Genomic DNA, 14,086 nt, shown 5'->3' on the forward strand with positions numbered 1-14,086 from the left:
GTCCATTGTTGGAAACACTGCCAATCTGGTGGGCTGACCTGCGCGATTCCTCCTCTTCCTCATCCAGATACCACTGTTGGGGTGTTCCATCTACGCTCCCCACTGGGCCAGTATAAGCTGACCTTTGACAAAGCCAGAGACGCCTGTGCCAATGAAGCTGCGACCATGGCAACCTACAACCAGCTCTCCTATGCCCAGAAGGTGGGTCCTCAGTTAGCAGATTCTGTGCAGACAGAGTCTGCAGGGGCGGAAGTGCAGCCCCTTCTTAAGATGGGGGAGACTTGAGCTGTTGCCTTCAAGCAAGGGAGTGCAGGTAGCTCCTGGAACAATGCTAACAGTCACCATGTCCATTTATTGGGCATCTATTATGTGTCAGGGACTGTGCAGGGTGCTTCGCGGATATTATTGTTCATCCTTACATCTTGGAGGCAGAGCAGGTGTTACTTACTATTCCCATTTTATGGATAGGGAAACTGAGGCTTAGAAAGTTTAAGTATAGTGTCCGATGTCACCCAGCCAAGAGGTGGCAGATCCAATATTTAAGGGTAGACCTGACTCTTAAAAGTCTATTTCAACCATGACATTCAACTGCCAAGGCAGAAGCGGAGACTGGAAGTTCATCCCTCACAGCTGGAAACCAGAAAGACAGCAATACCCACGAGCCTAGGGCGGATCTCCCCGAACCCACAAAACAGTGGAGTTTCCCTGGAATAGCTGGGGCTCTCTGTGGCCGGAGGGACTGTGAAAAGAAAAAGTAGAGACTGCACAAGCTTTCAGATATGGCAGGAAGGAAACGGAGCTCTTTGATCAGGTGCTGCTCTCTTAACCTCTAAAACTAGAAGTCCTACCCATTTGGAAAAGCTAGCAGGTTGGAGTTCCAGGCTGGTGGTTTATATCACTGGCAGCAGAGGAGATGAATGCCTAGTAGGTATTATTTTAAAGCCCCTTCTCCAACCGCCATCACTAACAAATCTCTACTTTTTCAGACCTGGTATTTCTTTACCAAGGAATAAAGCCTTTGATGCCAGGACCCAGACTCAAGGAGAATCTGAATCTCTGCTCTCCTGCTTGCTGGTCATATGGCCTTGATCAAGCCACTAAAATCTCTGACTTACCTGGAATGTTTGTGGAAGGACTAAATGTAATATGGCACACAGTAGGAACTCAATTTTTAAGATTATTAAAAGATCTGAAATAGTAGACCACCTGGGTTTGAATGCCAGTTCTGCCATTTACCAGCTGTGTGACTTTGAGCAAGTTACTACTCTTCGCCTCAATTTTCTCAATTGTATAAGGATTTAAAAAGTTCCCACCTCATAGGGTTGATTGAGAGGTGCTGACACATGTAAAGCTCTTGCAAGAGAACCTGACCCCAGATAAGCCCTCAATAAGCATTATGATGATGATGGTGGTGGTGGTGATTATGATAATGGTGGTGGTGATGATGGGGAGGATGACAATAATTATAATAATGATGAGAGCAATGATGATATTATGATGAAGAATTAGAGTTCTAGGCCAGGCGTGGTAACTCACGCCTGTAATCCCAGCACTTTGGGAGCCAGAGGCAGGTGGATCACTTGAGGTCAGGAGTTTGAGACCAGCCTGATCAACATGGAGAAACCCCATCTCTACTAAAATACAAAAATTAGCTGCACATGGTGGTGCGCACCTGTAATCCCAGCTACCCAGGAGGTTGAGATGGGAGAATTGCTTAAACCTGGGAAGTGGAGGTTGCAATGAGCCAAGATCATGCCACTGCCCTTTAGCCTGGGTGACAGAGCGAGACTCCGCCTCAAAAAAAAAAAAAAAAAAATTAGAGTTCTATCATCAGAGTTCTATCAACCCATTAGCAGAAAAATTTGCACCTAGTATAAATGGATGACAGCAAATTCTTTCTCAAGAGCAGAGAGAAGATAAATGAGTGTGAAAGACCTGGGCACCTACAAGAAAGAGAGGACACTTTTGTTCACCCAGTGGCTCAATCAATCAATCAACATCTAATGACCACCTACTGTGTGCCAGGCACAGAGGTGCAATAGGCAAAGTGAGACTTTATGGGTTTTATGGCCTAACAGGGGAATCAGACATTAACCAAATGATGCCACAACACATGAAATTGCAGCTGACCCATGGCCCTGTCTGTATCCCTGCAGGCCAAGTACCACCTGTGCTCAGCAGGCTGGCTGGAGAGTGGGCGGGTTGCCTACCCCACAGCCTTCGCCTCCCAGAACTGTGGCTCTGGTGTGGTTGGAATAGTGGACTATGGACCTAGACCCAACAAGAGTGAAATGTGGGATGTCTTCTGCTATCGGATGAAAGGTAACTGCCCCAGCTACACTTCAGGTTCTGGGCCATGCAGCTGCTGAGCAATCCTCAACCTGGCCAGTCACTCCCCAAGCAGAAGCAGTGCAGCCCTGGCCCCTGCCTTACTTGTGGGGGACCCTGTGTGCCTCTGCCCTCCAGATGTGAACTGCACCTGCAAGGCGGGCTATGTGGGAGATGGCTTCTCGTGTAGCGGGAACCTGCTGCAGGTCCTGATGTCCTTCCCCTCACTCACAAACTTCCTGACGGTATGTACCATGTCTGCTTGGTTTGCCTCAGGCAGGGAGGGGTTGCCTCAAAGCAGGTATTAGAGGGGTGAGGCCTTAAGAAGCTGAAGGCCACAGTCACGGTTAAGAGCATGGGTGCTGGACCACCTTGCCTGAATCTAAAGCCTAGTTTTGCCACTCACTTGTAAAACCTTAAAGAAGTTACTTTCCTCTCTGGGACTCAATTTCCTCATCTATATAATGGAGATGGTAGTAGCATCAACCATGTAGGATCATTGTGATCATTAAATGAGTTAATAGTTGTGAAGCATTTAGACCTGTGATCTGTACATGGAAAATTCTATGTTCATGTGAGCTGGTATTATCATCTCTGTTTGTATCTGGAACAGTTTAAGAGCATGATCTACACAAATGACACTCTTTAATCTTCTTCATGGATGTAGTTAGCTAAGCCTGCCTGGTGATCACCCAGTGAGCCAAATTAACATGGAGTCAATTTGCATCTTGCACTGCACTTAAAGTCACGTCAATATTCTACAAGTCATATCCAGCGAAGAGAAAGCCCCATCTGGAGAAAGGTTTGGTGCTGACTGATCAAAGAACTGACCTAACAGTAATAATGACAACAACAATAACAACAGCTAACATTTCTTGAGCATTTAAGAGGACATTTCATTCAAGCCATAGAATGTAAGTTCCATAAGGGAAAGGATTTTCTTTGCCTTGACCACCATTGTCTCCCCAAACCCTCAGAGAGTAGCTGGCACATGACAGGCGCTCCATAAATACTTGTTAGAAGGACTAAATCCTCATGCAACCGTATAAGGCCACTTCTATATCCACGTTTTAGATGAAGAAACTGAGGCTTAGCAAGGCCAAGGACACAGCCTAACTCATCAGAGCTGGGCTCAATCTCAGACTGCCTGGTTCCAGCCTCCCCGTCATGCTTTAGAGTACGGAACAAGGACAGCCTGGGCCACTGTTCCCAGTAGAATCTACAGTCAGTGACTGCAGGAGGAAAGGGCACTGAGCATGAGTACAGGGCTTGTAGGATCCATGTGGAAGTTAGACCAAAGACCCCAAAATGGAGTCTTTGTCCACAGACCAAAGATATCCATCTCACTGGTCTAAAAATCAGGGCCACCATTAAATACACTAGAGATGAACACCCAAACTAATCTTTCTGCTGTGTGGGAGCCTGGCTTACAACAGCATTTCAAAGAAAAGATGGTGTCAGAACAAAACATTTTCAGCAAATTACCTACCTTCTCTGGGCCTCAGTAGCCCAGAAGGAGAAAAAAAAATATATATATATAAAAAAATTAAAAATATATATTAAAGTATATATATTTTAAAAATTATATATTAAAAATATATATATTTTAAAAATTATATATTAAAATATATATTTTAAAAATTATATATTAAAAATATATATTTTTTTTGTTTTTTGGGTTTTTTTCTTAAGAGAGTCTTGTTTTGTTGCCCAGGCTGGAGTACAGTGGCATGATCTCGGCTCATGGCAGCCTCAACCTCCTGGGCTCAAGGGCTCCTCCCACCCCAGCCTCCCGAGCAGCTGGGACTACAGCACACACCACCACACCGGCTAATTTTTTAACTTTTTGTAGAGATGGACTCTTACTATGTTGCCCAGGCTGGCCTCAAAATCCTATGCTCAAGCTGCTCTCTCACCTCAGCCTCCCAAAGTGCTGGGATTATAGGTGTCAGCCACCACACCTAGCCTGCTCAGTGAATATTCAGCACTTACCATGTGCTTGAGATATATCAGTGAACAAGCAAACAAACAATAAATGGAACAAACACATCAATAGTATTGAGTGCTAGAAGGTGATAGATCCAGATCCTATGGAAAAAGTGGAGCAGGGCTGGGGGGGCACCCCAGGGTCCCCCTTCTGTCTGAAGTGATGAGGGAAGGCTTTGGGGAGAAAGTGACATGTAAGCAAAGTGTAAACAGGGGAGAGGGAGTGAGCCATGCAGACTTAGGGGAAGAACATTCCAGGCAGAAGGAACAGTCCAACAAAGGATGAGCGGCAGGAGCGTGCCAGGCAAGTCTGAGGAAGAGCAGGGAGGCCCCATACGGCTAGAACAGAGTGAGCAAGAGAGGACAGCCAGGCCCGGGGTCGGAGAAGTGACAGCAGCCACATGCTTTGGGCCTCGTGAGCCGTTATGAAGACTTGGACTGTTCCTCTGAGTGAAGTGGGGGGCCACTGCAGGATTTTGAGGAGACTCGAGATTTGATGCACCTTTCAAAGGGCTGCTCAAGCAGCCACGTGGAGGATGGGCTGTGACGTGGCTGCGTCTTAAACCATAGGATTCACTGAGGAAAGGAAAAGTCCTCAAACTCTCCCACGGCGCAGGCAGAAGACACAGCAAAGGAGCAGCAGGCTGAGTTGGCTGACACCATGAATATTCCCACATGGGTGATGCCCTGGGCCCTTTTTCAGCCACCCTGGTCCCTGCACACCAGGGCTGGCCCCTCTGATGACTTCCTTCTTCTCCCCAGGAAGTGCTGGCCTATTCCAACAGCTCAGCTCGAGGCCGTGCATTTCTAGAACACCTGACTGACCTGTCCATCCGCGGCACCCTCTTTGTGCCACAGAACAGTGGGCTGGGGGAGAATGAGGTGAGTTGAGTCCCTGGTACCTTCACTTTAGACTAGCATGTTATCTATCACCACAACAATGCTGTGTCACAAATTACCTGAAAACTCAGTGGCCACACATTTATTTAGCTCACAGATCATCTGGAGATCAGTGGCCACTCCCTTGGTCTTGGCACACTCGGGTCTGAGACCAGCTGTCAGCTGCTGTAGCTGGGCCATCAATGGCTCTGCTCCATGGAACTCTCATCGTCCAACAGGCTAGCCCAGGCGAGTTCTCAGGGCAATGGCAGGGAGTGACAGAGGCGAGAGCAGGCCCTGTCCCGACAGTGCTTCTCAAGCCTCTGTTTGATCATATTTGCTAATGTGCCCCTGGCCTGATAGGTCACATGACTGAGCCCAAAGTCAGCATGGGGGGCAAAGGGGCAGGGGTGCAGGGAGCAGGGAAGAACCAGGGCCACTGATGTAATCTGTGTTCCACATATTGCGGAACTTCATATCACGGCACACAGAGGATTGGCAATATTTATTCAATTCACGCACAGGTGGCTGACCTAAGGCTCTGACAGCCCCACCAGCCACCTGAGGGCTGAGAAAAGCAATACCTCTGTCTACCTCAAGGCACCGCTGGAAAGCTCTGCTCTAGACAATACAAATGACATTCAATCCCACATCCTAGCTATAGGTGGCCTCTGGCAGAGCCCAAACAACCAGAAGCCTGAGAAAACCTTGACATTTCCTGATCTCCACATGGAGGTAGGAAAGCCTAGGCCGTGAGAAGCAATTTTCTTTGTCATCCCCATCATTAAAAAGACAAAATATTGCTTGGCCTTTGAGGAGCATTCTGTGTTTCTCCTTTTTTCTCAGACTCTGTCTGGGCAGGACATCGAGCACCACCTCGCCAATGTCAGCATGTTTTTCTACAATGACCTTGTCAATGGCACCACCCTGCAAACGAGGCTGGGAAGCAAGCTGCTCATCACCGCCAGCCAGGATCCACTCCAACCGGTATGAAGTCTTCTGGGCTTCTTGGGAGAACAGGAGATAATGCATGCAAAGTTCCTGGCATACAGTAGGTGCTTAATAGATGGCATCTATTATCATGCAAACATAAACTCTAAACCTGCAGATAGGGGATGGTGTTAACTGCCCACCACAGCATACCACACTGACAACTTGGCAGCCCCTACCCCTTGGGAAATAGGCCAGCCTCAGAAGCTGGTAATGGGGAAGGATAATGAACCCATTTTAAAGCTGATTCTCCGCCTTTGTTTCGGTCAGCTTGTCAGCCTGTTCCAGGCATTAACATGAGCTCCAAAGTCAAATGACCCCAGTATGAATCCCAGTTCTGCCACTTGCTAACTATAAGGACTTAAACAAGTTATCCAGCTTTCCTATGTCTCAATTTCCTCATCTGAAAAATCAGGGTGATGGTGATGATACAGGTCATTATTTTCATGATTGTGATACAAGGGAGGAAACACTTATTCTACCCTCTTAGGGTCTGTGGCTGGGCCTGAGGATTAAATAGACATACGATAAACAGGAGAGAAGCATACGCATTTTATTTAATCTTTTATGTGAATCAAGGGAACCCTCATATGCAAAATAGAGACCCAAAGAACAGTTGGGATCAAGAGCTTATATACTTTTTAAAGAAATGATACATTTGTGGAAAATTGATCAAATGAAGAGCTTTAGGCTAAGGGCAGTAAATTGTGGCATGACTAAGAAACAGATGGTGGATATGAGTGGAAGATCAGGAGTATTTCAGTAGATTTGTTTGTACAGATCCATTTCATCATCTACTCCCAGTCTCCAATAAGGATGTTCTTCTCTTCTGAAACAGAAGGGGCACTTTCTCATGGGAAATTGTATCACCTGCTTTTAGGTAGACAGCAGGTCAGGGAACCCTTCCTGCAACTGCCGTTTCTCAAGTGCCTTCTGCTCAAAATAACCAATATGCCAAAATGGTGTGTGTGGGGGGGGGGGGGGTTGTTGTTTTTTAGACAGTCTCTCACTCTGTCACCCAGGCTGGAGCACAGTGGCACAATCTCGGTTCACTGCAACTTCCCCTCCTGGATTCAAGCGATCCTCCTGCCTCAGCCTCCCGCGTAGCTGGGACTACAGGTGCCCGCCACCACGCTCAGCTAATTTTTGTATTTTTAATAGAGATGGGGTTTTGCCATGTTGGCCAGGCTGGTCTTGAACTCCTGGCTTCAAGTGATATGCCTGCCTTGGCCTTCCAAAGTGTTAGGATTACAGGCGTGAGCCACCATGCCTGGCCCAAAATGGCATTATTTTGGGGTGACATGTTCTAAGCCCCTTCAGTGTGGATGATGGTGATGATACTGATGGAGATGACCATGGTGGTGATGGTGGAGGTGGTGATAACCATGATGTCAGATTCAAGTTCTGAGACATGCAGAGAATAGTGCCCGACAGGTAGCAAGTGCTTAATAAATATTGGTTTTAAATGTTTATCTCATTAAATGATTTCTATTTAAGAGCAGTTTAGACTAGTGTCTCTCAAAATTTAATGTGCATTTGAATCTGCTGGAGATTTGTTAAAATGAAGATGTGATTCAGCAGGGGAGGGGGCACAGGGCCTCAGCTTCTGCCCACACAAGCCAGGAAATCACACTGGGACATCACTTAAAATTACATCTTTTCTAACAGCGTGGTGTGATGTTCAGTGCATGGACTCAGAGTCCACAGGCATGGGGTTTGCCACTTACTCCCTGGGTGATCTGGGTCAGGCCACTTTCCTTCTGATCACTCATCTATCAGACAAGTGGGTTGGACAAATGACCCATAAGGTTCTCTGCAGCCCTCAGATCAGCTTGTTGGCACAGGACAACTAATGTGTCCTGGGCTGCCTATCAGTGGAGACAAACCTGAAACCTGGGCTCAGGGGCCTTGGGAAAACTGAACAACTTCCCTCCATGGACGGCTGCCCGCTCGGAGAGTGAAAGCCATCAACCCTCTTCTCATTTCCCTAGACGGAGACCAGGTTTGTTGATGGAAGAGCCATTCTGCAGTGGGACATCTTTGCCTCCAATGGGATCATTCATGTCATTTCCAGGCCTTTAAAAGCACCCCCTGCCCCCATGGTGAGTATCTAGGGTCCCTGATAACGGGCCAGGAGGAGCCCTGGTGCCCACTCACCAACAGGCAAACCATTACCAGAAGCCCTGTCCTCTGCCCTCTTCCTCCAGAGACTGGAGGAGCCTCCAGCCTCCAACCTCCAAGGTAGCTGGCTTCAGGACTGCCCAACCCTGCTTCCTGCCATCCCCACTCTCAAGCATTAGCAACACAGCACCAGTCACCATTAATATCTGTTGAATGAAAGGGGGAGGATGGGCCAACAAAGGAAGTGCTGGAAGGGGAGTGAGAAATCCTAAGCTTTGGTTTGGCCCCTCCACTTCGTAGCATCTCTGAGTCCCAATTTTCTCATCTGCAAAATGGGGCTCATAATGCCTCCCTCCTGGGTTTTGGGGAGGACTATAAGTTAAAAATGGAAAACACTTAGAACAGCCCCTGACACATAGTACATGCTATGTAAAAGTTGGTGACGGTGGTTGTTAGTATTCTTTTTCCCAAAAGCATGAGGGGAGGGGGTGAGCTGCTGGAGAGTTCCATAGCATAGTGGTTAAGCACAGAAGCTCCAAAGCCAGACTGGGTTCAAAGCCCACTTCCACCACTGACTGGCTGTGTGATATTGGGCAAGTGCTTCACCGCTCTGTGCCCCACTTCTCCCACAATAACTGTCCCTATCTCTTTGGGCTATTATCACACTTCAATGGGTTATTTCATGGAAGAGTATCAGACCCTGGCAGTAGTAAGGGCCAGATACATGTTAACATATCAGTATTTTTATCCCCACTGGCTCCAGAATGCCTCGGGCCACCAAGGGTTCCCCTTTTGGGGAGTCAGAAGTTTTCAGAATGGGCCCCTTTCCTTTCCTTTCTGTGTTCAGACCTTGACGCACACAGGCTTGGGAGCAGGGATCTTCTTTGCCATCATCCTGGTCATTGGAGCTGCTGCCTTGGCTGCTTACTCTTACTTTCGGATAAACCGGAGAACAATCGGCTTCCAGCATTTTGAGGTAAGAGAGAAAGATGGGAACATGATGGGGTCCTCTCCAAAAACCCACTCCCTGGACCTGGGCTGCTTCAGTCGGTGGCCGCGCCAGAGTCCTTACCCAGAAGCAGTGTGTCACACAGTAGCAGGGGTGGCCACCCACTCCACGCTTACTGCTGCTTGGATGGGGTCCCTGCCCTTAGGAGGAACAGCAGTGGTGGTTCCAAGCCCCTCTTTCTGGCTGAGACAGGGCTTGGCAAGGAGAGAACACACCCTGAGCCTCTGTGCCAGGGGTTTGGCCTGGAGGCACATTCTCTAGGACCTAGGAGTCTTGTTCACCTTGGAGGATTCACTACACAAGCACACCCCATGACCTAGCTTGGGCTTCAAAACTGGCTCTGAGGACTGGGGGACAGGGCTAGGGACCCTACACAGCCAGAGGCTTTATGCTGCAGCCAGTGAAACTCATTTCTATTTGAACAGTTGAGTCCACATCCCAATCAGCAGCCAGCTCTCGGCTGGCCGTGTAAGAATATGGCCTGGGCAGCAGCACAGCAGTTGAGCATCTTTCCTCATGGACTTTGTCCTCCTCTCTGGCCCACGTTCTCCCGCTGCCACCTCCTCAAAACACCCCTGGTGAAGGCTGTGGTGCAGAGCCCCCAAGCAGCAGTTTGCTGCCTTCTGGCAGACAGCTTGCATATTTATAAGCTCCAGGGAAAATCTCAAAATCCCCATTTTTAGCAAAACTGTACAGGCTGTATGACTGCATTTATATTAAGTTGAAGGATGGGCAACACCACTTCAGGGTGATGGGAGTCAGAACAGCAGTTACCCTGGGTGGCAGGTACCGGCAGGCTAAGAGCAAATTCCTGGGGTATGGAAATGCCCTATGTGCCGATTTGGTGGTGATCACAAATGGGTAGACATCGGTAAGATGTCACTGAGCTGAATCTAAAGGTTGGTACGTTTTATTATGTGTGAATCATCCCTCAACAAAGTACTGTTAAAAAAAGGAAAAGCTCCCAGAGGCAAACGGTGGCTTACTTTACCTGCCAACTTGGATGAGATGCTCCTGCTTTGGGGACGCTCCTGGCTTTCATGCCTGTCTTTCCAAACAGTCAGAAGAGGACATTAATGTTGCAGCTCTTGGCAAGCAGCAGCCTGAGAATATCTCGAACCCCTTGTATGAGAGCACAACCTCAGCTCCCCCAGAACCTTCTTACGACCCCTTCACGGTGAGTTTGCATTCTTATCTAGGAATAGGTTCCCTTGGGGTACAGGGGAATGATGTCTTTTAGGACATTTCAGTGGAGAGCTTTGTACCAAAGAAGGTTCATTTCTAGAATGTATGTCAGGTAACAAGCTTAAAGGCCAGTTTTGCAAGCTGACTGAAGCCAGTGTGGTTGTTCAGAGTTCCTGGGTTCTCTTGGGTAGACAGCAGAATCCTTGAACAAACAGAGACAGGGGAGAACAAGAGGTTGTTATCAAAGCCCAATTTCATGACCAGGTGAGATGTCACAGTGAAAAACAGTCTTGGGCTGAATTCTGCAGCAACCATTTATGAGGTAGCAGGTGCAAAACAAGATGGAAAAAGGAAAAAGGATTTTTCCTTTAGATGTCCTTTTTTTTTCTTTGAGATGGAGTCTTACTCTGTCACCCAGGCTGGAATGCAGTGGCACGATCTTGGCTCATCGCAACTTCTGCCTCCCAGGTTCAAGTGATTCTGTTGCCTCAGCCTCCCGAGTAGCTGGGATTACAGGCACGTACCACCATGCCCAGCTAATTTTGTATTTTTAATAGAGACAGGGTTTCTCCACGTTGGTCAGGTTGGTCTCGAACTCCCAACCTCAGGTGATATGCCCACCTCGGCCTCCCAAAATGCTGGGATTACAGGCGTGAGCCACTGCACCTGGCCTTAGATGTCCTTTAAACTTACTTACACTGACATTGTTGTCCAAGATTTTACTGCTTGTTGTCAGAGCTGCTGCTTTCTTGCTTTTGGAGCTACTTTTCTTTGATGAGGCCTTATAGTATATACGGGGGGGGGGTGGGGGGTGGGTGTTCTGCTCTGGTCTTCCAGAAAGGGACCATTTATCTCTAGAGTCAGCGATGCTTGAGTTAGCTGAGGCCTCCACTGACATCAATCCAGGGGGACCCCTTGGCAGGGTACCCCATATATAACACATGTGGAAGTACATCCTGCCTGTAGTTTAATACCAGTTCTCGACTGAAAAAAATACATAGGAATAGAACTTAATTTTTCTTTTTATAAAAGGAGAGAAATGTTTTCTTCCACCGTGTTGAAGTCTGTATAGTGTAACAGATGTTATTTTTCCAGAGTAAACCAAAGGTAAATATCTTGTGGTTATTCATGCCCGTGGTAACAGATTTAATATAAATGCAATAGATTGAAAAATAACCAGATTGCAAATCATATTTTTTTAATCAAACCCATGTAAAGGCTTCTGGTTCACATTTCAAGGGTAAGTTCAGGCCGGGTGCAGTGGCTCATGCATGTAATCCCAGCACTTTTGGAGGCCAAGGCAGGTGGATCACCTGAGGTCAGGAGTTCAAGACCAGGCTGGCCAACATGGTGAATGAAATCCCATCTCTACTAAAAATACAAAAATTATGGGTAAATGAACAGCAAAGTCATGAAATGGATAAAAATTGCTAATAAATGTGAAGAAAATTAAAAAAAAAAAAATACAAAAATTAGCCAGGAGTGGTGGTGCCTGCCTGTAATCCCAGCTACGCGGGAGGCTTAGGCAACAGAATCGCTTGAACCCGGGAGGTGGAGGTTGCAGTGAGCCGAGATCGCGCCACTGCACTCCAGCCTGGGCAGCAGAGCAAGACTCTGTCTCAAAAAAAAAAAAAAAAAAAAAAGGGAGGTGGTAAGCACTGTTATGCTGAAATCACCTTCATTTAAAAAGCAGAAACAAATGCACACATCCTCTCCAATGCACCCCATGCCTTCCCCATTGTCTGTCCTCTTCTGAGGGCTCTATCAGCACCATGCATGAAAGTAGCCTAAATGCAGGATTCAGCTAAACCTAGTATTCAGACTACATGGCAAAAACATTCCAGAATCCTAAGCATAAGGTACCAGCTTGCAAAGTGACGTGCTACATTCTCACTCCTTTTACACTATTTTTAGTGGCTTCAGACACATTTACCACCACTAGTTTCACCCATGAAAAGCCATTTCTAGCATCTATTATGCTAATTGATAAAGGCTGGGTGCCAGTCAGAGCTAAAGTCAGCAGAAGGCTTGGCATGGCCGCCTCTAGAGTGTAGCCTTTTTTAGGCAGGGTCCTGGTGTGTCATGCAGGCTGGAGTGCAGTGGCACCATCAGAGCTCACTGCAAGCCTCAGGTGATCCTCCCACCTCAGCCTCCCGAATAGCTGGGTCTACAGGCATGCGCCATCTAATTTTTGTATTTTTTGTAGAGACAGGGTTTCACCGTGTTGCTCAGGCTGGTCTCGAACTCCTGAACTCAAGTGATCCGCCTGCCTCAGCCTCCCGAAGTGCTGGGATTACAGGCGCAAGCCACCATGCCCGGCCGAGCGGGGTTTCTATTACACTCTCTCAGGCACTCAAGAGCCACCACTGGTTCAAGATGAGTTTTCAAACTGAAAGGAGTTTTTATAATATTATTAGCCACCTTTTGTGAGGTGCTTATAGCTTGCTAAATGTAGGCTCTAATTTAATCCTCCTACCTCCCTGTGAGGTATATTATGACCATTTTTAGATGAAGAAACTGCAGCCGAGTTGGGATGATTTGTCCTGGGCCACCCAGCTTCAAGCAGGAGAGACTAAAACAGGTGGCCCTATCCCCAGCCCATCCCGCCTCCCAACACAAGGCAGCAGCACAAACGAACACGCCCAGCACATATGTGTTCACAGCGCTCAGGGAGAGCCATGCCTCAGACCAGTGGCCACCAGAAAGGTTCAACCTAGGACTCAACACACAGAATGGTCCTGCCCCCTTACAACCCTCTCTTTTCCAGGACTCTGAAGAACAGCAGCTTGAGGGCAATGACCCCTTGGGGACACTGTGAGGGCCTGGACGGGAGACGCCAGCCATCACCCACTGCCATCTGGGCCATCAACTGTGAATTCTCAGCACCAGTTGCCTTTTGGGAACATAAAGTCCTTTAAGTACTCAGAAGCCATACCTCATCTCTCTGGCTGATCTGGGGGTTGTTTCTGTGAGCGAGGGACGAGGGACGTGTTACTGTGCCCATCCAGTGCAGCTTCCTCCTCTGACCCTTTGGCCCTTCTTCCTTTGTACTCTTCAGCTGGCACCTGCTCCATTCTGCCCTACATGATGGGTAACTGTTGATCTTTCTTCCCTGTTAGATTGTAAGCCTCCATCTTTGTATCCCAGCCCCTAGCCCAGTGCCTGACACAGGAACTGTGCACAATAAAGGTTTATGGAACAGAAACAAAGTTAACGGAACAAACCTAGTGTTTTGGGACTGCGCCACAGGAGGAGTTGAACTCTGAAGGCAAAATCCACTTCCTGGGGCCTTTTCAATCAGATACCAGCCTTATAAATTCTTCTGAATTTGGTTGTGTTTGCTTCTTTAAGAAGATATGATAATCATAATGAGATGCCACTTCACACCCACGAGGATGGCTAGAATCAAAACAGTAACACGTATCGGAAAGGATGTGGAGAAAATGGAACCCTCATACATTGCTGGTGGGAATCCAAAATAGTACAGCCACTGTAGAAAACAGTTTGGCAAAAAAAAAAGTTAAACACAGAGTTACCATATGACCCAAAAATCCCACCCCTAGGTATATATCCAAGAGAAATGAAAAT

General features: G+C 47.5%; 1 protein-coding gene across 1 annotated transcript in view; it reads left to right on the top strand.

Annotated features, from left to right (window-relative positions):
* The window catches only part of STAB2 (stabilin 2), a 182,864-nt gene extending 169,364 nt beyond the window's left edge, over window positions 1-13,500 (top strand). The window contains exons 61-69 of the mRNA XM_024256759.2: window positions 68-201; window positions 2,157-2,322; window positions 2,467-2,573; window positions 5,077-5,196; window positions 6,040-6,180; window positions 8,175-8,285; window positions 9,152-9,280; window positions 10,374-10,490; window positions 13,266-13,500. Of these exons, the coding sequence (XP_024112527.2) occupies window positions 68-201; window positions 2,157-2,322; window positions 2,467-2,573; window positions 5,077-5,196; window positions 6,040-6,180; window positions 8,175-8,285; window positions 9,152-9,280; window positions 10,374-10,490; window positions 13,266-13,316 (1,076 nt within the window). The 3' untranslated portion in view covers window positions 13,317-13,500. The remainder of the gene's footprint in view (window positions 1-67; window positions 202-2,156; window positions 2,323-2,466; window positions 2,574-5,076; window positions 5,197-6,039; window positions 6,181-8,174; window positions 8,286-9,151; window positions 9,281-10,373; window positions 10,491-13,265) is intronic.
* The last annotated feature ends 586 nt before the right edge of the window (window positions 13,501-14,086 follow it).

This window comes from Pongo abelii, chromosome 10, assembly GCF_028885655.2.
Source record: "Pongo abelii isolate AG06213 chromosome 10, NHGRI_mPonAbe1-v2.0_pri, whole genome shotgun sequence".
NCBI lineage: Eukaryota > Metazoa > Chordata > Mammalia > Primates > Hominidae > Pongo > Pongo abelii.